This window comes from Umbelopsis ramanniana, assembly GCF_025399195.1.
Source record: "Umbelopsis ramanniana AG unplaced genomic scaffold K450scaffold_47, whole genome shotgun sequence".
Lineage (NCBI taxonomy): Eukaryota > Fungi > Mucoromycota > Umbelopsidomycetes > Umbelopsidales > Umbelopsidaceae > Umbelopsis > Umbelopsis ramanniana.
The window spans coordinates 17,270-38,675 of record NW_026252133.1 but is presented as its reverse complement, the minus strand read 5'-3'; the positions used below and the strand labels follow the sequence as shown (position 1 = coordinate 38,675).

Genomic DNA, 21,406 nt, shown 5'->3' with positions numbered 1-21,406 from the left:
ACACAGTTTCCACATTTCGCACCATGCGGCTGCCTTGCTCCAGCCTCTAAAAATCTATCGCCAAATCATGAGCTCGCAAAAGCTCAAGACAGTCGTGACTAATGTACCTCCAGTCACAAGAGCATTGACAGCAGCCATTATCATAACTTCTGGAGTAGCTCTGTTGATTACATATACGAGAGATCCCGAAGCCACCACTCATAACAATGTACCAGTCATTGGTCTGGTGCCTGGATAGTGAGTTGAATGACCATGCATGTCCGACCAAATCATCCATCCGTTCTATACTTAACCGCTTCATGTTCTTTATTTTAATAGCTGGCTTCACTACCCTTGGACTTTCCTCACAGCCTGCTTATACGAGAATAATATCTTTGCCGTAACGTATCAATACCTCTTTTAGGCATATTCTCTGCATTCTCTCCATCTAACACTCCATTAGTTTATTACAAGCGTTGTCGCTACTTTACTCGGTGGAAAGTACCTTGAGCGAGTGTGGGGTAGCAAAGAATTGCTAAAGTTCGTGATAGTCACCGCTATCATACCGAATTTCTTGACTTGGCTCACCTTTATCGTTCCATTCTATATCACTGGAAATGACGATTTTCTGTAAGTTGTGATACTCATTTGGTGTTGACATGCATTTAGTGCGTCTTGCAGGTGTGCTGAATAGCTATTTCCTATTTGTCTATAGCTTTAATTACCAAATCAACGGCATGACGGGTGTTCTTGCCAGCTTCTTGGTCGCCTTTCGACATCTTATTCCCGAACATCTGGTTCAAGTTTTTGGCGGAACGGTGTCGATTCGAGTAAAGAATTTGCTGGGGATCTTAACGGCTGCAACGATTGTGTCTTTGGTCTTGTTCCAAACACTGGTGGTGTACAACCTGGTGAACTTGGGTTGGGTTGTTGCATGGGCACACATTCGATTCTTCAAATGGCAAGATGGTGTTCAAGGTGACCGAAGCGAAACTTTTGCTTTGTACACCTTCTTCCCAGACTTTTTGCAGTAAGTTTAATTTTCGAAGCTTATTTGCATACATTGGCATTACCCATAGGTATCTTACCATTTGCCCACTCGATAGCACTCCCATCAAGGCTATCTCCAACATTGTTTTTGGAATTTTGGTAGCCCTTAAATGCTGTAAGCCCTTTCCCCCTAGCTGGGGTTATGACTTGGAAGGTCAAGCGAGCACATCTCGATCTACACCTGGACCTCTACCTGGTAGTGCACGTGCTGAAGCAGAGCGTCGACGGGCACTGGCTCTCAAGGCCCTTGATATTCGACTTTCTACTAAACACACCCCTTCACCCACTGGATCGCCTACACCAACATACACCTTACAAACCGCCAGCCCGCAAATATCCGCCTCGCAACAGAATAACCCTGTCTTGTTTGATGCTGGAGAAACCATGGAGGCAAACTCCAATGTCGATGGTGATACTGTGGCCATTGGCATCCCCCACGACGATGACAAAGACTCAAATTGATAAATAGAATTGTAATATTTCATTTCACCTGAGCCTATATCCCTATCCAAAATGCCATTTGATATTGTAAATGCTTTTTCTTCCTGAGTCTTTCAAGTTCATTTCTTCATACTTTGTAGTTGGACATTCCTAGTAGATGGATGGTAAGGGAGTGCGCGCTCATGGTCATTCGATTACCCTACAAAATATACTTTTTTTTTCATTAAAAACTCTTCCCCCAGAAACAAAACTGCAGCGTGCGAAACAAAAAAGTTTCAACTATTTATCTTTTTGTGGGTTTTAATCAATAAAATAATAGTATATACACTGGAATAAATCACACATTAATGGATATTACACAACGGAGTCTTGAGGATGATCCGAGATGTTAACAATATCATGCTTTGGCGGCAGGTAGGTATCGCTATCAGCCGATGCGATGGAAACAGCATGCATGCGACGAGAAACCGGGGTTGTCATGACGGAACCGGGGTTACTGGACCGGAAATTGATACTCCGTGAGGACTGTGAAGATTCTTCATCTTGGTTATGTAATGACGGAACAGGTGCTACCGAACTACTTCGAGAATGGTGACTTGTCACTTGCATTTCCCATTCCTCATTAGACGCACCAGTAGATCGGTTGCCACCATACACAGGTAAAGGACTTTCGATAGGTAAAGTCTCGACGGTCCGCCGGTTACCAACTTCTAACCGTGATAACTGAGATGATCTGAATCCAGCATACCCTGGTGGCCCATCTGCTCCTCCTTCAGGGGGATTGCTGACAATGGATGGCGGTCGTGAATCCTTTTCTTTGGTCAGTCGCTTGCGTCGTCGAGTATACGATCGCAGCCACCATGAACAGCGAGCGAGAAGGAGTAGAATAATGATACCACCCACGGTAATGACCGGTATAGCGATTTGTTTGTTTTGATTAATCCAAGCTTTGGCGGTATTTACTGCAAATAATGTCATCACACATCAATAAACCTGTACTATTCTTTTTTTTTTTTTGTTTTTTTTTTGTTTTGGCAAATCCCATGTACTTACATGCACCTGTGCTTTTACACTGCCCCTTTAGGCACCTGCCGGCAAGTCCGCAATCGGTACCGTCTAAAAACATGCCACTGAGAGCCAAGCAGTTGTGGGGATCGGATGGATCTGCGCAGCTTATTTGACAAGAGTCTTGTTGGAAAGAACATTCTTCAGTGATATTGAGCCGAGCGCCACGCAAGGCGCATTGCGCGGACCGAGATGTACACATCCCGGACGCACACTTCATAGTTCCATTTGCACACGATGTACCGTCGTCCAAATGGATATCCGTAGGGCATGCAGTTGACGTGCCATTACAGTATTCAGGTAGATCACATGTTGATATAGGTGCACGGCAAAGCGTACCTGATGCTGAAAGGGAGCAATTTTTGCAACACGCTTGATTGTAATCGCTGAAATGACATTTATGTTAGCATAATATACAGGATGATACTGCCGTAACCCTTCTTATCATTCACTTGATGACTTACTCGCAAACAGCTCCAGGCTTCAGCTTACATGTCGCACCGAAACAACAGGCGTCATCAACACCACCGGGATCGCATTCTTCTCCAGGTTCTAATATACCGTTACCGCACATTGCAAAGCTTTCGACCTTTTTGGTTCCAGGAACTGTCAAATCGCCAAGGGGGGGGGAGATCAGTAAGTTGGCAGTCCAGATCATTTGACAGCTCGTGAGATGAATACATACCCTGTAGACAATATCCAATATTAGGTAAGGAGCTGCATATGTCAGCAACGGAGCAAGGACTAAAGTTGTTGGTGCTGACATTGCTTGTAGGGTTCATGATGTATGTTCCTCCCGAATCACACACGCTTGTGCTCAATGGACAGCAATTGCAATCGCCTGAACAAGGGCACAGTTGAGCTGTGCAATCGTGAATTGCACCAAATCCATGTCCGATCTATAGCCGTTATCAGAACCCAAATCAGAAGGCCATTGATGGTATACATTAAACCAAAGTAGGTGATTTCGTACCTCATGAGCTACAACTTTCCATTCATCCAAAGTGATCGAAGACACGCCTGTTCCTGAGACCCATTCGGAGGAGCCATCAGCTGGTATTATCAACGGATTAGTTAATTACAAGGAATACGAATCAATACATGATGTCATGCGATGGTGCTCTTACATTCAAGCTGCTCGCTAGCGCCAGTCTCGCATAATTGACTTAACCAGGCAATCCCGACCTTGACTCCGGTACTAAAAAAATAATGGGCAAAATAGCGCTAAATAAACCACATGCTGCCAAAGTAACTTTTTTTTTTTGGGTTATTAACTTACAAGCATTGGGTCATAAGGTGCCACAACCCTGCACCATCATCGCCTTTTGATCCACGCCATATGCTAAAGTCGCTCAGCCTCGAGTTGATGGTATAGGAAGATGAACAGTTTTGATTCCAAGTAAGATTACGTGAAACAGTTGTAGGGCACACAGGTGTCATCATGTAAAATTGAATAATGCCTAGTGACACATTAAATGTTCTTTCATAGACACTGGAAGCGGTGTTCCAGTCATTAATCATTTGTATTCTTGCATTTTGAACGCCTTGGTATGCCGCAGTGTAGGTGCAGTCAGCGGCAGCTCCCATGTAATTAACTAAAAGTGAATGTGTGTAAACGATAAGTCCACTATACGGATACATTACCAACCGAAAAGAACAGCTTTCTTACTCAGTCTTGACTTTGGGCATCCTTGGTAAATATCAGATCGTTTCGTCATGGTGGAATATTTTTTTGGGCTGGACCAAAATTGAAGAGCTGGGTCATATAAATCTGACAAGCTTCGATCTTTTAAAGTATTCACAATTCTTCTGCCAGTGAGCTTCTTTTGGTTGAAAGCAGTTTCGTCAGCAGCACATTCCGCAGGCGAGTTACTGTTTCTTGACGTTAGGTGATGATCATTCGAGTGCATGTCCAGCATGTCTGAGTCTCGGTAGATGATTAAGGGGGATTCGGAAGGGTCATGTGGGTCGAATGATCGCTTCGCGAGATTGAAGGATTCCTTCGTTTTTATATGAAATATCTCTGGTCCTATGGAGAAGGCTCCTTCGAATAGCGGGTGAGGGTGAGAGTGGCTAAAGAAAAGATTTAGGTTGGAGGCTACGATGGTACCGGCTCACGTTCAAATATACACTTACTCGATGTCGTGTCGAATGATAATTCTAGCCCATCCCAATTCTTGCTTCGTGTTAAAAGTGTCCAAAACCTCTCCTTTGTATATTCGATAATCTTCATGGTGTAGTGGGGAAATTATTTCTTCGCCCGATGGGTCTACCACTACCGTCGATGCATCCGGATGGAACAATTCGATATTGGGGCTGAGAGAGAGAAGAATGGAAGAGTTGTATGCTTGAAATTGTAAGTGGAAGCTGTCGTCATGTTTGAGAGAGGTGAATGGAGGAATGTAGTTTGGATTAGGTGAGATGTCCCTGGCGACGAATTGACGAGGTGAAATAGTGAGGGTTGGCAATACAATAGGTTCTAATCTTGATAACCGTTTGATTGTTTGGGAGTGTGTCAGGCCCTCTATAGAGACATAGCCAGGAATAAGAGACGATTAGTTGCTTTTGGTGGCATCATAAAGAGCCAAGCGGACAGACAAACTTACCTTGGCTGGAAAAGGGTAATATTATTATTATAACCAGATATATGAGGGGGAACGACCAAAGTCGCTCTCTTAACGAGTTCATATTCTCTGGTAATTGGGAATAAGGTTATGATCTTGATGTGAATGGAGTTATATCGCAACTAGCATGACTGGAACAAAAGCAGGGCAGACAAAATTAGGAAGAGGAGAAGCAAAGTTGAAAAAGGGGGGCTTGACTGAATTTTAGCTTTGTGCACGTGACGTGAGGTGTACAGGCAGTTTAACAGCAAAGGCAGGAAGCCACCTATGGTGTGTAGAGTGGACAAGGTAGCTGAATACGGGAAGAAAAAAACTAGAAAGCGATTGAAGGATCCTTTCAACAAATATGAAAGATGTAAGACAATTGTACCTTACCGCCAGTCACCAAATTTTGTTTGGTTTAGGCTATAAAATGCGAAATCGCAGTCAGGTGAAGTCCGCCTTTCATTATGACAAGTGCGCATCCAAACGTTAGAACTGTCATGTTTATGCACCATTAACTTCTCATAGTGATTGTTCTTGCTTTTTGCCATAATATTTTCTTCAATCGTAAATAGTACTATGGTGCTAGCCGTTTCGTCTAACTTTATCTGGAAGAGCCTAGAGGTTAGTTGGATCGGCCAGCTATATTACACTTTGTCTGTTATAGCTTTTTCCTTGGTTACGCAGCGATGGGCTTGAAACACAGTGAATACGTCACTTTCTTTTCGTGGACCTGGCGATCAATAGCGTTGAAAAATTGGCATAATAAAATCGAATAAATCGAATAAATCAGGATGAAACCAGCTTGAAATGCTCCGCACTGTGCTGACAAGTACCTTCAAGACACTCAATCCGATGTTCCCTTGCATCCAGTACTAGTTCATGCTGTTAGGGGCACCTCCATTTTTATTTTTTTTATTACCTTACTTCATAAATATTTGGTGGAGTGATTATAGCAGTGAATAAGGGGTTAAGGAAGTTTAGGATGCCGAAAGCTGTAAGGAAGCATCAAAAGGACATAATGGAGTAACAGAGCCACACTAGCTTGGCAATCAATGAGCCTACGAGCGATTTAAAAAATTGAAAATGTTATGTTTTTGCAAAAAAATGGTGTCATCCATTGTGATAGCAGTACTCCAGTCACTCAGAGATGATTTGTTAGGAGGTTTGTCCGTGAACCAGGAGGTCAGGAAATGAGCGAGGGAACAGTGTTTTGGTCAAGAATCAAGGGCATCTAGAGAGGCAAATACGGAAGCAATAGCCGCTTCATGCATACTAAGCAGGAGTCCAAATGGTGCTGGGCACTTTTTCTTTTAGTAAAAAAAAAAAAACTTTGCTAGTGTGTCTTGACACGAGATTGCAATTTACAAGATAAATGTGATAATGAACCGCTTCTTCGGTACATTAAATAAATAGTATAATATTTAATGCTCAATTTGAAAATATCATTTAAATTCCCTTCTTTTTACTTTTGGGCTTGTAGATACGTGTCGAATTATGCAAATACTCAAATTGGTGGGTCATTAATTGAATAGTGTAATAAATACTAAAAGGTGGTCTCCTTAATATCGAGAGGAGCTATGGCCCAATGGACAAGGCGCTTGACTACGAATCAAGAGATTCCAGGTTCGACCCCTGGTAGCTTCAATTATTTTTTACTGTTTTCTAATTTTTTTATAAAGTCAATCTTGAGCTTTGCAAGTAAGTTGACTTCTTGAGATGTAAGCCAAAAAGTTTAGATGTGCTTTTTACCTACTTGTAGGGATTTGACTATTGTGTTTAAAGAGGTAAAGAAGTCTACTAAATACACTGTTATGTAGCACCATGACATTATCATTATCAAGTTCGAGATAGATTTCTATAGATTGAGGCCCGCAAAATTGCCTTTTTGCCAATAGTGCTATCGAAGCCACGGTTGGATTAAAGTGCACTGTTCCATGAGCTGCGTGCAACAAGTTTAAGTATGAACAGTTCAAATGAATGGCCGCCGTAATAAAATTTCTAAGTCTTTTTTTCAGCTCCTTCAATTGGAATGGCCGATGCTTGAACTGAAGTATACAACAACTCCTTAAGACTTTCTTACTGTCGAGACAATAATATGTTGAATTAATCTTTGCTTCAGATTTCAGATCACTACGCCGACATTCGACGATGCAACTTGCATTTTGACTCAACAGGTCCATTACTCGCTAATGGCATAATACGAACATCGCACTGTGGAATCCCCAGTACATGAAAATAAGCGAGTTAATACTTATTGTTCTGGTATACCATGATTTTCGCGTATAGGACCACGTATCGTCTCGATTAGTCACACTTTATTCATTTGAGCTTTGAAAGAAAAGTGGTATGACTGCAAGACAGTGTCGTAGGTAAACTTCGCTATGTTTCACACAGCTTCCCGCATTACTCAAATGGTATTTGATTCTTATTAAAGAAATCACATTTTCAGCATATTTCAGGCCAAACTACAGAAGAGTGGGAAAAAAAATTAATGCAGGTTCATATCCTGATGCGATATCATCGACAATAAACATCAGATCTGATAACTATCACTTAGCTTCACTGGTTGCAGGAAGTAATCCAGTGATAGACTACGTAAAGTACAGATATCAATATCTCGCGCTTGTTCTAGGTAAGCACGCACCAAAGCCGTCTTCAAAAAGGAGAAGCTGCTCTCGCTTCTTTTTAATAACTGCAACGGAGATGGTGGTTGGATAACAGCGCAAGCTGTGCTATGTTCAATATGGAAACATTTTCAAACCCATAGTCCAACCTTAATGTGGATTTTGCAGATTCCTAATCATCTGAACTCAATCACAAAGCGATAGTGAAGACGCAACACAACGTTCCACAATCCTGCTGGAGGAACGAACGATTTTACTGCCAACTAGAAAAAAATACATAATGATGCATGCAGTTGAATATATGATATAGGAAGGAGTTTTGTGTAAGTGTATCTGATTAAAAACATTATTCTATGTTATATTAAACAAAGCGATCGTCAACAAAATGAAGAAATGAAAGCAATGTGGAAACGTGTGATATCTTGATTTCTCATGCACCCTTTATTGCACTGCATGTACTGTTTGATAAGGAAGATCTTTTGTCTCTTTTTGACCGGATGATCATACGTAGGGTATTCATTCGGCCGCGATATGCAATGTGGTGTATCATGGTGGGATCCGGGTACAACGGTACAATGTCAATAAAAGGAATAGCATACACAAAGGATGTGGTACTGACCTCTGAAGCGAGCCATGTCCAGAGAAATTGGCTACCGGGAGCTGCAGATGAGGGTGTAACCATTAGAGTCAGTTGTGGAACCCTCATTAATTTAGGCAGAAAGGACCATTTAAAGGCTGTCGTGAATATTGGTCGATCGAAAGTTTATACTGTTTAGTTCATTTCAGCTTATTATGGACTATGATTAAACGTACAAGCTCTTGATTCCTCGGGTCAAAAAGGTGATTAATGTTACAGACGGTCTTATCATTCACATTTTCATTATTTATATTGCGAGCTCTCAAATTTCTTTTCTCACAACATACACTCCTCCCGCTCCCTATCTGATCTTTCATTTCCTCACCTTCCCTTCAATGAAGCTTACTTGGGTTTTGGCCGTTGCGGCTGGTCTTGGTTTGCATGGTGTAAATGCCGCCACCAAGGTATACAACTTCACAATCAGCTCGAAGACAATCGCACCTGGTACGAAGCAGATCAATAATGTGACTATAATGAGGCGTTATGTTCTCATTCAAAACTAACCAACTCTTGTAGATGGGTATTCAAGAGATGGTCTTGTTATCAACGGACAATATCCTGGACCCACAATTACAGTGAATACTGGTGATACTATCCAAGTTCACGTAACCAATAATTTAACAGAGCCCACTGCTCTTCACTGGCATGGAATGTATCAACGTGGAACACCGTGGCAAGATGTAAGTATCGTGTAAACCTGTTATTCCTTTTGCTTTGTACTAACAAGTTCTTTTCTATAATAGGGTACACCTGGAGTGGTAAAAATCATTTGGAATTCTTTGTAAAAGAAAAATGCAGATATAATGTAACCACACTAACCCCGCTGCATTTTTATTTATTACTAGACTCAATGCCCAATTCCAGCTGGTGGAAAGTACACCTACACTTTCTCCACTGCCGGCCAAAGTGGAACTTACTGGTACCATAGTCACTATATGTCACAATACGTCGACGGTCTGGTTGGTGCCTTGATCATAAAGGATCCCAGTGCTACCAGCCCACTTCCCTACGATGAAGAAATTGTTATCCCTCTCAGTGACTGGTATCATACACAATCTGAAGATTTGCTTGAGCACTACCTATCTCGTGCATCCAAAGGAGAAGAGGTAAAGCAAACGCTAACTCTCTTTGGATGAGAATATTTTTGCATCATAACTCAGACAATCATTTACCGTACAGCCTTCGCCTGATAATGCTTTGATTGGAGGTACCGGATCAAATGGCTGTACCGGTTATGTTCCTACTGGTACTAGCTGTAACGCAAACCATACTACCAAGTCGTACTCTTTTACCGCTGGAAAACGTTACAAGCTTCGATTGATCAACACAAGGTATGGAAGTAACATACCATTCTTTGACAATGTCAAAACACCAAAGCTAAAGAATATAATTTTTTTTTGGGCAGCGCATTTGCCAATTTCTGGTTTTCAATTGATAATCACACTTTGGCTGTGGTTGAGGTGTGCATTTTCTTCATATACATGTGTACTAAACCAAATCCAAACTCACATATGTAACATCAATTTTTTAATAGGCCGATGGTACCGACTTAAACCCGCAATATGTTCACAGAATCCCAATCAACGTAGGACAGCGGTACTCTGTCATCGTCCAAGCTAATCAGAAGGCACAAAAGTACTATATGCGGGCTCAGATGGATACAGCTTGCCTTGATCTTGGAGAAGTAATTGCAAAGGAAAGTTTGGCTCTAGCTCCTGTGATCTATAAAGGTGGTGCCAACACCTTCAACTCTTCTGTTGATTGGACTGATCAGTTGGTCGACTGCCAGGATCTTGATTACACTGTATTAAGACCGTACCATGCGCAAGCTGCTCCTGCTGCCGCTGAGCAGATCACCTTATCATGGGATTTCCATGGCGATCCAGTCACTAACATCAATCGTGGTAAGTACCAGTTTCAATATATTTATTTGAAATCACACAATTTTTGTCAACGCCTCTAATTTTTTCTTTCCACAGCATTCATCAACAATGTCAGCTGGGTGGCGAACTTTTCCTATCCTACAATGATGAATGAATACTATAAAATGCCTGACTTGAGCTATGATCAACTTGTTATTCGCCCAAATACTTCTGACTACGTCGAGGTTGTGCTCGTCAGTAAGTGATCAATTTCAAGCTTTTCCACAGGTGTAAGCCATGGCGAATCTTTGACAGTACTGACGCATAATGCCGCTTATTTTAGACAACGACTTGAACGAACATCCTTTCCATTTGGTAAAGATGACAGTTTCTCATCAGATAACTTTTGGCATGATCGCTCAATCTAACCTCCTATCCATTTTCATTTAGCACGGTCACACATTTTATGTGCTGGGATGGGGAAATGATACCTACGATGATGCTACCGATAGACCAAAGTTCAATACCAAAAATCCATTGAGACGAGATACTTCAACAGTTCCCGGCGGCGGTTGGACTGTATTCAGATACAAGGGTAAGCACTTCAGATTTTCCTTTTTCTTCTCTAATTTCAATATATTCACTCCCATGCCACCCTGCAGCTGACAATACTGGAGTGTGGGCGCTCCATTGCCATATCGAGGTAACACGCGCGTTCATGAAATTCATTGCATGCTTATTTCTATGAAACCCAACTAACAATACTGGTATCTTGCAGTGGCACGTTGAAGCAGGTCTTTTGGTGCAGCTCGTGGACCAGTCTTGGAAAATCCCGCAACTAAACATCACAAATGACGCTCTTGCTCTTTGTGCTGCCAGCAATTACTCGCATCTTCATGGCACGAGCAAGACAGCTGTCACCCAAGCCAAGAAAAATGCTCCCACAAGCCTGAAGAATGCACATCGAAAGAGGTCGGTGAAGATCGGCAGACGTATGTTGTAGGCAATCGTCAGTCCCAACAATAGCGAGTATTTTAATTAAATAAAGCTTCCAATTATGAATATATAAGTCCCGGACATGAATCCTATGGACCGAGGAGACAGCGTGTTGCAATGTGTTGAAAAGTATGGTGTGCATTATGTTTTGTTTAATAAAACCACCGTCTCGGCATTGAGGTATTGCCTTTTATAAAATCGGTATCCTGGAGAACTGTTCTGAGCACGTCACAAACACGCGTGGATTGAACGCCCGCTTCCAAACACGCTTTTGATACTTATCCCCATTTCCAACAAGGTCATCTCACGCACTTGTACATCACGTAAATTAAGTTATTTTTCAAACCAGATACTACGAAACTCACTGGATTGAAATAATACGCCGTGTGGACCGTCTTCATGCTGATGCAATGAGCTACCGAACTTCGACACCACCCATTCGCACTGCTTCCAGTGAAAATGCTTCGCCTTTGCAGGCAAGCAAAGAGAATATAAAGTTGAACTCAACTCCAAAACATCGCAAGCCTTTAGGATATAAGAATGAAAACACCACTCCTGTGTCCACTACTCCATCGAACAACAAACTTGACCCGCGCATTGGCCATCGAGTTGAAAAAGAACCTATTAAGTTTACCGCGATACGCCCGCCTGAACCATTGCATCTGAAGGCACGAACAAAGAAGCAACAGCAGCACCGTCAAGGTTTACGCGACCATAAAACGCCATTGAAGAACCAAAAAAATACCCGTGCTCCACTACAAGATGAAAATGCTGCACCGTCGGCATCCAAATCAACTACAAAAACATTGCACAGTAGCAAACATCACAAATCACAGCCATCTGTCAAAGTACCTTCTCCTGATGGCTCATTTTCAATTTGGGTTGATGAAAGCAAGCATACTACCGAAAAAGGAGCGCGTGTAAAAAAGGAAGATCTTAGAACCGTCAAGCAAAAAGAAAAAGCCAAAGCAGCCGGGGTCGATCAAGAAAATGTGTTGCCTAGTAAGCAAGCTAGCCCCCCAGCAATACCGTTGTCATCAAGTACTCAGACGCAACGCGTACAAATTGATCATACAGAAAGGACAAACAAGAAAAAATGGACGCGAAAACCTCTTACTGAGATCGATGTCCATGATCTTCCTGAGTACCGAGAAATCCTGCGCGATGGTTCACCTACCCCTGCCTCACATAATGTCAGCAGCAGCAGTCTTCATAGTTTAAGCTGGTCTGATGGTGAGGCTGTACTTTCACAAGCGTTGGAACAAGCTGAAGCAACTGCACAATCCATACTGTCAGAAATCAAAGGCAAAAAGGATGAACCGATCGACGAGGAAGTTGAAAAATCAGAGAAGAAAATGATGACCCCTAGTAAGAAGATTATTCCGGTGCCAGCAGAAGATGTTTTTGCCGTCGCGACCAAAAAGTCGACAGAGAAGGTGACCATCACCACCACTACCACAACCACCATCACCACTACAACCGAACGAAAAGCTAAACAGAAACGTAGATCTGATGAAACTGGTTCATCCGAGGCCATAGCCAATAATGAAGAAGATTCTATCAAAAAGCGGCTGCGGCCGCGAAGGCGCTAACATACTGGTATTATATTAAAACACGTACATGTTGGGCAACCATTCTTTGCAATTTTTTTTTTCTTTTGGCTCGTTATTTTTATGTTAACCTTTAAGCTTTAGTCTACTCTTGTTTTGACCTATGTTCAGTTATATAGGTTTTATTGTTTTGCCGTTGTTCATTTGATTCATATCTTTGCTTTTGTTTCTATACATTTCATAACCGATTAAAAACGAAATACCAAAAAAAAAAAAAAAAAAACCAGCAGTTGGAAGCTTCATATCACACATTCTGTGCTCAGCAGTACATTTCTCTACCGCGCTTTTGTTGATGACGTCGACGTCCTGTTGAGCTGTCTCAAAAAAATGTAGCCGCCTGCAAAAAAAAAAAAAGCCTTTGACACCTGCAAACTCTTTATTGTAACATTCAGCTCGGTTTGCCATGCTTAAGGCTACTGCAGAGCACACAAATGCAATCACAGCCTACAGGATTTTAGGGTTTTTGGTGCGGCCAAATGTTACAGCTCGACGCTCATGGCATTCAAGGACGATTCCTTTACACCGCTTGAAGGTTCCTGTGCGATCCAACGTATCAAGGGCAGTGGCGAGAACGGATATACATCGCTTTGCAAGTACCACCGCAAACGAGAAAACCAACGGCTCAGAGCAGCATGACATGTACCTGTCGGCAGCAATACATCAATCTGACGCCGTGACAGCAAACGCTTTGATTGAGATTCTGCTCAATTCCCTCAATCAAAACAATGTAATGAAAGCTTGGGAATCATACACGGATCTCAGCTCTCGTAATATGATTCAGCACTTGACTAGAGACAACTTTCGTTCGCTCGTCACGTACTTCCAACATCACAGTAGCGGGAGCGATTTCCAGCATGGTATCGAATTTATCCTCACCCTTATAGAAGACATGAAGTCATTGGGCTATACGGTGGGTCGTCGGGAGAAGCTGTCCATGATGCGGGTTTTGGGCCTCAATGGACGACTTTATGAGATGGAGCAAGTAATGCAGGATCTCGAAAGCGAAGGGATGTTGATTGTGCCGCATGATGATCAAAAGCCATTCCGCATCTTACTGTCATCGTATGAATCCAACTCAAAAATGCTTGGAAAAGCGGCCGTTGTCGACAAGGCTCTTAATGTATACGATTCAATGATTGACAAAGGGGTTCTGGCTGATAGTCAAACCACGCGACTCTTTCTACAAATTCTTTATGATGCTGGGAAACAAGACAAAGTTGTAGACACCGTATGGAAGTGGTTCTGGAATCGCATTGGCATGGAGGTTGGGAGCGAAAAGACGACAGTTCATCCTTCTCTTTACAAAGGCATGGCCATGCTCTTTGCCGCCTCGGGTAAAGCAGATCAAGCACTAGAAATTCATGACCTTATGATCAAACGCGGAATACCTAGGGATTTACAGTTGATGACAGCTGTCATGCACAAGATTGGACGAAGTGGCAATGTGGACAAGGCGAATGAGTTGTTCCACGTCATGCACGTCGAGGGCATGATACCCACTACTGTTACATTCAATGCCTTAATCGATGTTCATGCTCATCAACGACCAAAACCAGATATTGATGGCGCCAAACGTGCTTTCGACACTATGGTAGAATCAGGAATTGCGCCAGACGTACAAACATTTGGCACGCTCATCCACATGTTTTCAAAGCAAGGCGACCTTTCATCCATCCACTCGTTATACTACACCATGGTCAACAAGTTCAATGTTAAACCTAATCGATATATTTATACCGACGTCCTTAGGTGCTTTGTCGAGCTGGAGGATATGGAAGCTGCCAAAGATGTATTCCAGTTGATGAAGGCTGCGAAGGTGGACGCGGATGTGGTGACTCATAATATGATGCTTCATTTCCATGCTCGTAACAAGGATATTGGCCAGGCGCTTAACGTTCTCAATACTATGATTGCTGCCGGTATTCAGCCCTCCGTGGTTACCTTTTCGCATATTCTTTCCATTTATGCCAAGAAAGGTGATGTTTCCGGTGGCCAACAGCTACTCAGCACCATGTTAGAAATGAACATCCGACCCAACAGACATACATTCAACATTTTGATGAATCTCTACAGTCATGCCGGTGATATAGAAAGCGTCGAACGAACTTTTAAAGATCTTTCCACCCGATACCCACCTGATCTTGTCAGTTACAATACTCTTTTACAAGCCTACATTCGACAAAACGACCTTGATCAGGTATTAGAGACTTACCGACGACTGACCAATGCTTACCACAAGGCGGATGTGCATACATTCTCTCATCTTATGACAGCTTTTGCTTCTCGTAACAACATTCGCGGTGTCGAAGGCGTTTTTAACAACATGAAGGAGCAAAATGTTCAACCTGATACGGTGTGCTGGTCCATTCTTATACAAGCCTACTGTCGAAGTGGGGACATGGATGGTGCACGAAAAGCGCTCCAGCAGATGGTCGAAAATAACGTAACACCGAATCATACCACTTTAGCTATCCTTGTGGATGGCTGTATTCAAAGTGGCGAAATCGATACTGCCAAGTTGATTGTTGACAGAGTCACTGAAGATGCTGTTCGCGAACGTGACTCCCTTGTCTCCGACGTAGAACGCCACCACATCCTTGGTGGATACGTTCGAAAGGTACCTCTGATTATGGAAGATCTACTTGACCGACACTACCAAGAAAAGCAGCAAAACTCTCCAACACCTCATGTGTTTATGCCACTGGTTGATGGGCTCATTCAACTTGGCAAGATAGAAGATGCCAAAAAAGTGTTTGGACAGGCTCTGCAAGTTGGCATGCGCATGAACATGGTTATGTATGTCACCCTCATGAAGATGTATCGCGCTGAACGCAAGGTTGATATGGTCAAGGCTCTTTGGCAACATCTTGGAAAAACTGAATCCATCGCACTATCTGATTTCGGTACGATCGGTGGTGTAGCCGATACCAACACTCAATTCGCTTTATCGGTGTTGATTGATACCCTCTCGGAGGCCAATGCCTTTGATGAGATCAAAATGGCATGGAGTGACTTGGAAGCAAGTCATTATTTATTTGATGCCCATAATTATAACCGCTACGTTTGTGCACTGATCAAGATGGGCCAGTTGAGCGATGCATGTGCCAAGGCCAACCAGCTTTTACAGGAACCCACTGCGTCTAATCGACGACCCCGAGATCATGCCGATACCTACTCTGAGCAATTATATAGAGGAACCAAAACGGCGTTGGCCGAAGCTCACGATCAGGATGCTGATCCTTTCAAAGTTTACCCCATGGTTCTCGAGGCCATTAAGAACCATGACCGATCTACCCCTTCTCGTGTCGTCTAAATGATTATTTAATACAGAAATAAATTTTTTCTTTGTGAGACTCTCCCCACAGCCTCGTCCCAAAAAATAATAACAGCAGCCAAAGAAAGGGCAAAATTGCTTGCTTTGTGAACCCTTCTCTTCTCATCCTTATAACTACATTTAGCCGGCAGCTGTTAATCTACATCTTAATCTCATAGTGCTGTGCGTTTTCCGGTATGACGTCCGTACCAACATCAATACTGAAGGTATGGAGTCGGTGTTCGGTCCAAGGAGAAATCCTGCATTGCATAATACGCTGCCAATTCTGATGAATCCACTCTTTCAGCCCACCAATCAAACTGTTCGACAGCCATTATCTGAGGACGACGACGACGAGGACGTTTTACATCATAACACCTTGTCTAATGCCCGCGGCTACACCAGTGCAGATGACCTCGAAGAAGACGAAGACAATTTGCCAGCGGAATCAGCTGATTTGCTACAACTGGAAAAGGTCATCAAGGCTGGTTACTTACTCAAGAAGGGTGAAAAACGGCGGGTAAGCTTGTAGATTTGAGTCTAACCCAACAACTAGGCATGGGGTATTTTTTTTTTATATACATTAACGTTTGTTCTATTTCAGACGTGGAAGCGTCGCTGGTTTGTACTACGGGCGACCAAAATGGCATTATACAAAGATGACAAGGTTAGAAGGAAGTGTTTCTGTGTAGGCGAAAATGGAGAAAGAGAGGTTATATATCGTATGATGGATCTAACCATAATTCCTTGGGTTTTTTTTTTCCTACAATCATACGTGGATCGCTAGGAATACCGTCTTTTACGAATTATCGACATGCACGATGTTCATAGTACCACGGAAGTCAAATTGAAAGACAAGCACAAATGGGTCATAGGGGTAGTGACACCCAAACGAACGTTTTACTTGCAAGCTCCCAGCGAACATGCTTTAAATGAGTGGATGCAAGCTTTTCAACAAGCCAAAGAAGAGTTTAAACTTTTGGAGCATGACGATAGTAACAGTAGCCTGAATCGGGATGAAGAAGCTGCCAAGGAACTAGTCTCGTCCTATTCAAGCGGTACCAGCCCCAAAGCTTTTTCACCGCTTCATAACGCTCGACGAGAATCACAACACTCCATTTCCAGCGTTTTAGCTGCATCACAAGAAGTTGTCGTCTCACCACGAACACGCATACCACCTTTGGATATACCCGGACGTCGCATTCCTCCTCCTGGCGTACAAGATTACCTTTCCACATCCATATCTACTACCACCAGTGCTGGATCACCACTATCGCCCATCAATGAGCAAGTTGCGCGTATGCATCTAGGCGAGGATGCTATGAGTTCTGAGGACGAAGATTATCGATATGACGAAAGCACCAATTCAACTGTAGCGGCGGTCGAAAAGGAAGGGGACAAAAACCGCGTTTTATTTGAAGGGTATCTATTGAAGCTCGGGCGCAACAAGGTAAAGAGCTGAGTAATCGTTTGAATTTACGTATGCATTGGGTCGTTATCTTAATGCCTGCCTTAATAGAGCTGGAGGAAACGATGGTTTGTGTTGAGAAGCGAAACGCTTGCCTATTATGAAAATGAAAAGGTAACCTCATTGTTTTAATCTCCCTTATCGGCCTACATTTTTTCTCGTAATATGAAATTCTAATGGTCTCACAGGAATATGCACCGCATCGCATACTGCCGCTTTCTGATGTATTGGATTCATTGGAGATTGACCCTGTCAGCAAGAACAAGCGATTTGTTTTCAAAATCGTAACGGTCAAACGTAATTTTATTTTATGTGCCGATCAGCTAGATACCATGGAGCGATGGCTTGACACGCTGAGCGTTGCTGTGAGGAGAGCTAAGAAAGTCGACCAAGAAGTGACAAGACCGGTTGATAATGCCAGTGGTATTAGTGGAGCTGGAGGCGTGGGAGGCGCTGGAGGAGCTCTTGGAGGTCAGCCTAGCAACAGTGGCACCCGGCAGGTGCTAAGCAAGTCACCAGCACCCGGTGTTGGATGCTGAAAAAGCCACTCCTGAATTATTTCTTTGATCATAATTTTTTCCACTCGCTCAACCAATAAATCATCCAGCGCTGACTCAGCTCGCTTTCAAAAAAAAAAAAAAAAATGCTAGACTCAACTCGGGGAACTGAGAGTAAATTACCAATTGATTAAGGAATGACTGGCTGCCGATAATCGCGTCCATCTATTCTGCTTGGTCAAGATGTCAACGGTTTGATTAAGCATTTGTTTACGAAGAAGTAAACATATCGTTGCCGCCACGCGCAGCTGTTCAGTTCCCTAACTGAGCGGACGTCCCGGCTTAGCGCTTTTTAAGCCTGAAAATATTGATGACGACAATGACATCGTCCAATGAAAGCCAGCGTATTTGTAAATTTTTTTTTTCAGACAGAGCAAATAATAAATACTACCGAGATATCGGTGAAAGCGTACCTTCCACTTCTTTTCTTCTCTACTTTCAACTTGTTACCCGTTTTTATTTGCTTTATCTATCACTGCATTTAAAAATGGCCTTCTAACTCGTTATTCCACGTCAAAGCGCATCAAACAAGAAAGAAAAAGATTATTAAGAAAGAAAAAGTTTTTTTAAAAAAAAGAAAAACTAAAAAGAAGAACCCCTCTCAAAAATGGCCTACTATTATATGTCAAACGGAAACCACGTAGGAAACGACGTAGACTGATCTATCGCCCCAATTCAAGTGCAATTTAATATTATTACAAGTAACCAAACTATTATAACAAACCAATGATTGAAGCTGCTCCCCACCAACAAGAGTTCTTCACGGCCCCGGTCGATCCTTTTGGACTCGACCTGGATGTACTCCCTAACAACATTGCAAATTTATTTGCTGACACTCCAATGTTATCGTCCCCTGCAAGTGATGATTTCCTCTCCTCCCCAACGTCATGCTCTGAATCCAGCATGGACTCTCCTCCCAGTAGTCTTTTGGCGGATGATCCATCGTTACTGACCATGGATTCGTTCTCGCCCTTTGAGAACATGGATTTCACCTTGCTTGCACCTCCTACATTGGATGATGTTAAATCATCACCTCTCCCTTCTCCCAAAATCACCACCATCCAACCTTCCATGCAACCACAACAACATGTCATGAAGGTACCAACTGCCAAACGACCACCTCGTCAGCTCGAGTGTTTCAACTGCAAGGTCACCAAGACTCCTTTGTGGAGACGTACACCGGATCGAGCACACACTTTGTGTAATGCTTGTGGATTATATTACAAGCAATATGGATCCCATCGTCCACTTCACATCCGTCAAAAGCCCGCCACCACCACTGGGTCAGTGAGAGCTGCTCCATATTCCGTTCCTACTGTCCAATCAGAAGGTTGTGCGAGCTGCCACCAAACTCAGACTCCGTTGTGGCGTAAAAATGAACAGGGAGAGCCCGTCTGCAACGCTTGTGGACTGTACGCCAAACTTCAAAAGCAAGAAGTCCCTGAAGTCAAAGTCGCCGCGCCAATGCGTCGTCGTGATTTGCAACAAGAAGAGTTAGATGACTCTCGGTTTGCCCTTCTTTTGGCTCATATGAACCGTGATCAAATGCATGGTTTTCTTTCTATGCTTGAACGCAGATGTACCATTCTCAGAGGTTTTCTTCACAGTCCACCTTCTTCTGATACTGAGTAGCAGTGTCTGGATGAAAGTGGTTTGCCTCTTCTCCTTTTATAACTCAAAATATTATTTTTTTAAAGGTGTGTTGTTTCCCTAAAATTTTTTGTTCTTTTTTTATTGGTCAATCTTCCCATTCTGTCTGTTCTTAGCAAATGTTCGAATCGTTTCCATCGGCGAACAATGCTTTCTTTTTTTGAAAATAAACTATTGGTTCTTCTCTTTACTTCCAACCTGTTCCCCAATTGGTGACCGAAATACTAAGTATAGTAACTGAGATTTCAGTAGGATCTTCCACGCACTGGTATCTTATGGAACGATGTAGCTGGTGTTCCTGACATCCCAAGATTTTTTTTTTTTTTTTCTTCTCCATCATATATATTCCTCGAGCCCACTTTTCATATTTTATACTTTTCTCACTTTTCCCTTTCTCTCTTTTCACTTTTCTCCATCCTGAAATCACCTTTCTCTCCCCACCTGTCATCACGTCTGGATTGAATGGAGAAAACCCTCAGCGACTATGACAAGTCGTTGGAGGCACTCGATAAAGAGAAAGAAAGATTAGAAAATGTCATGCGTCTCATGGGAGAGGAATGGGCTGAAAGGTACGGCGATCAGCAATGGATGTCTGCAAAATTGTTCCTGATCAACCTTTTTCTAACTTACATCTTACATTCTTCATATGCAGCGGTGCTGGCATCGGATGGATGGGCTCTCTCGATCAAGACCAAAAAAGTCATTCAGCAACAGCAGGACTGGCGATCACAACGTTCGACGTAGTCACTAGTAACCAACCCAATGGTTCAGAATACCTCACTTCCCCACCTATATCCGACTATGTCCAATCGCTATTAAACGCCAACCAACAAGCGCAAACTCAGGAACTTGATATAATTCATGTCGAGGACCTGTTGCCTATAACCGAGACCATTCCTCCTCCTGCTACCACGCCATCGTCCAAACAGACTTCAATATTGAAGAACCCATTTAAAATTCAACACCCACCATCCAAGCATGCTTAATTCACAATATTTTGTTCCGTTTTGTTCGTTTACTGTTTCGCCCATTTTTTTTTTTTCGTTCTGTTTTTTCTAGCACCATTCTAAAATATTACAATCTCTAACATCCCTTCTTTTGAAGAACTGTATTTGAGTAGCATACAATAAATATCATTTGTCGAGCATCCAGGTCGGCGTTCAACAAAAATTTCCTCCTACACGTCTGTCTACTGAGATAAAAAAATACAATTTGGAAAAAAAAAAATCGATCATCTTCTATTACTCCGAACGCGTTTCCCGGTTATTCGACTAATTTTTTTTTTTTTCTGTCTCGTTCTGATTTGTAGCACCGTCGGGCGGCGGTCTGGTCTCATCTTTGGATCGCCTACTCTTGCTGCATGATTGGATACCAAGCGACGCTCATGTATCGAAGTCTCGCATAAAGGAAATGAGTTTAAATAAACAGACCATTATCCACATAAAAACATGGCTGATTCAATAAGTACACGACATGCACATGATGATCAGCAATACAGTTCCTGAGAAAATAATTTCATGTTCCATTGCAAATGCCAATCGAAGT

The 21,406-nt window shown here is 42.7% G+C and overlaps 7 protein-coding genes and 1 non-coding gene across 8 annotated transcripts; 7 read left to right on the top strand and 1 right to left on the bottom strand.

The window, feature by feature from the left end:
• The first annotated feature begins 36 nt into the window (after nt 1-36).
• Nucleotides 37-1,740, top strand: K450DRAFT_250889 (uncharacterized protein). The gene is made up of 5 exons (XM_051590636.1): nt 37-237; nt 319-379; nt 443-609; nt 695-1,009; nt 1,086-1,740. Exons 1-5 carry the CDS (start codon nt 68-70, stop codon nt 1,489-1,491), a joined length of 1,119 nt encoding a protein of 372 aa, XP_051442622.1. The 5' UTR covers nt 37-67; the 3' UTR covers nt 1,492-1,740.
• A 1-nt stretch (nt 1,741) lies between these two features.
• Nucleotides 1,742-5,319, bottom strand: K450DRAFT_250883 (uncharacterized protein). The gene is made up of 10 exons (XM_051590635.1): nt 5,142-5,319; nt 4,672-5,059; nt 4,205-4,608; nt 3,815-4,130; nt 3,663-3,733; nt 3,509-3,588; nt 3,221-3,434; nt 3,000-3,141; nt 2,524-2,921; nt 1,742-2,432 (listed from the first exon to the last, which is right to left on the bottom strand). Exons 1-10 carry the CDS (start codon nt 5,221-5,223, stop codon nt 1,825-1,827), a joined length of 2,703 nt encoding a protein of 900 aa, XP_051442621.1. The 5' UTR covers nt 5,224-5,319; the 3' UTR covers nt 1,742-1,824.
• Nucleotides 5,320-6,715: 1,396 nt separating this feature from the next.
• K450DRAFT_t81 lies at nt 6,716-6,788 on the top strand. The gene has a single exon. It is a non-coding gene; the product is annotated as a tRNA-Arg (tRNA).
• Nucleotides 6,789-8,551: 1,763 nt separating this feature from the next.
• K450DRAFT_212487 (uncharacterized protein) lies at nt 8,552-11,327 on the top strand. The gene is made up of 12 exons (XM_051584807.1): nt 8,552-8,849; nt 8,922-9,085; nt 9,149-9,163; nt 9,251-9,511; nt 9,585-9,736; nt 9,811-9,865; nt 9,940-10,309; nt 10,385-10,525; nt 10,611-10,642; nt 10,718-10,862; nt 10,930-10,970; nt 11,046-11,327. The coding sequence occupies exons 1-12, from the start codon at nt 8,741-8,743 to the stop codon at nt 11,268-11,270; spliced, it is 1,710 nt and encodes a 569-aa protein (XP_051442620.1). The 5' UTR covers nt 8,552-8,740; the 3' UTR covers nt 11,271-11,327.
• Nucleotides 11,328-11,526: 199 nt separating this feature from the next.
• K450DRAFT_250876 (uncharacterized protein) lies at nt 11,527-13,096 on the top strand. The gene has a single exon (XM_051590634.1). It carries the CDS (start codon nt 11,674-11,676, stop codon nt 12,853-12,855), a length of 1,182 nt encoding a protein of 393 aa, XP_051442619.1. The 5' UTR covers nt 11,527-11,673; the 3' UTR covers nt 12,856-13,096.
• A 137-nt stretch (nt 13,097-13,233) lies between these two features.
• K450DRAFT_250875 (uncharacterized protein) lies at nt 13,234-16,444 on the top strand. Its single transcript, XM_051590633.1, has one exon. The coding sequence runs from the start codon at nt 13,277-13,279 to the stop codon at nt 16,184-16,186; it is 2,910 nt and encodes a 969-aa protein (XP_051442618.1). The 5' UTR covers nt 13,234-13,276; the 3' UTR covers nt 16,187-16,444.
• On the top strand, nt 16,286-18,332 carry K450DRAFT_250867 (uncharacterized protein). The gene is made up of 6 exons (XM_051590632.1): nt 16,286-16,413; nt 16,494-16,706; nt 16,791-16,853; nt 16,974-17,636; nt 17,706-17,768; nt 17,843-18,332. The coding sequence occupies exons 1-6, from the start codon at nt 16,384-16,386 to the stop codon at nt 18,191-18,193; spliced, it is 1,383 nt and encodes a 460-aa protein (XP_051442617.1). The 5' UTR covers nt 16,286-16,383; the 3' UTR covers nt 18,194-18,332.
• A 295-nt stretch (nt 18,333-18,627) lies between these two features.
• K450DRAFT_250862 (uncharacterized protein) lies at nt 18,628-20,058 on the top strand. The gene has a single exon (XM_051590631.1). It carries the CDS (start codon nt 18,938-18,940, stop codon nt 19,841-19,843), a length of 906 nt encoding a protein of 301 aa, XP_051442616.1. The 5' UTR covers nt 18,628-18,937; the 3' UTR covers nt 19,844-20,058.
• The last annotated feature ends 1,348 nt before the right edge of the window (nt 20,059-21,406 follow it).

What these genes read in the sequence shown, in the direction of transcription:
- K450DRAFT_250889 (XM_051590636.1), top strand. Translation starts at nt 68, where the DNA reads ATGAGCTCGCAAAAGCTCAAGACAGTCGTGACTAATGTACCTCCAGTC. An exon ending in ATTGGTCTGGTGCCTGGATA is followed by an intron (nt 238 to 318) that starts GTGAGTTGAATG and finishes TTATTTTAATAG; the next exon opens with CTGGCTTCACTACCCTTGGA. An exon ending in ACGAGAATAATATCTTTGCC is followed by an intron (nt 380 to 442) that starts GTAACGTATCAA and finishes ACACTCCATTAG; the next exon opens with TTTATTACAAGCGTTGTCGC.
- K450DRAFT_250875 (XM_051590633.1), top strand. Translation starts at nt 13,277, where the DNA reads ATGCTTAAGGCTACTGCAGAGCACACAAATGCAATCACAGCCTACAGG.
- K450DRAFT_212487 (XM_051584807.1), top strand. Translation starts at nt 8,741, where the DNA reads ATGAAGCTTACTTGGGTTTTGGCCGTTGCGGCTGGTCTTGGTTTGCAT. An exon ending in CGTCGAGGTTGTGCTCGTCA is followed by an intron (nt 10,526 to 10,610) that starts GTAAGTGATCAA and finishes CGCTTATTTTAG; the next exon opens with ACAACGACTTGAACGAACAT. An exon ending in CGCTCCATTGCCATATCGAG is followed by an intron (nt 10,971 to 11,045) that starts GTAACACGCGCG and finishes GGTATCTTGCAG; the next exon opens with TGGCACGTTGAAGCAGGTCT.
- K450DRAFT_250867 (XM_051590632.1), top strand. Translation starts at nt 16,384, where the DNA reads ATGACGTCCGTACCAACATCAATACTGAAG. An exon ending in CATTATACAAAGATGACAAG is followed by an intron (nt 16,854 to 16,973) that starts GTTAGAAGGAAG and finishes GTGGATCGCTAG; the next exon opens with GAATACCGTCTTTTACGAAT. An exon ending in CCTATTATGAAAATGAAAAG is followed by an intron (nt 17,769 to 17,842) that starts GTAACCTCATTG and finishes ATGGTCTCACAG; the next exon opens with GAATATGCACCGCATCGCAT.
- K450DRAFT_250862 (XM_051590631.1), top strand. Translation starts at nt 18,938, where the DNA reads ATGATTGAAGCTGCTCCCCACCAACAAGAGTTCTTCACGGCCCCGGTC.
- K450DRAFT_250883 (XM_051590635.1), bottom strand. Translation starts at nt 5,223, where the DNA reads ATGAACTCGTTAAGAGAGCGACTTTGGTCGTTCCCCCTCATATATCTG. An exon ending in ATCATTCGACACGACATCGA is followed by an intron (nt 4,609 to 4,671) that starts GTAAGTGTATAT and finishes TCTTTTCTTTAG; the next exon opens with CCACTCTCACCCTCACCCGC. An exon ending in GGAAAGTTGTAGCTCATGAG is followed by an intron (nt 3,435 to 3,508) that starts GTACGAAATCAC and finishes TAACGGCTATAG; the next exon opens with ATCGGACATGGATTTGGTGC.
- K450DRAFT_250876 (XM_051590634.1), top strand. Translation starts at nt 11,674, where the DNA reads ATGAGCTACCGAACTTCGACACCACCCATTCGCACTGCTTCCAGTGAA.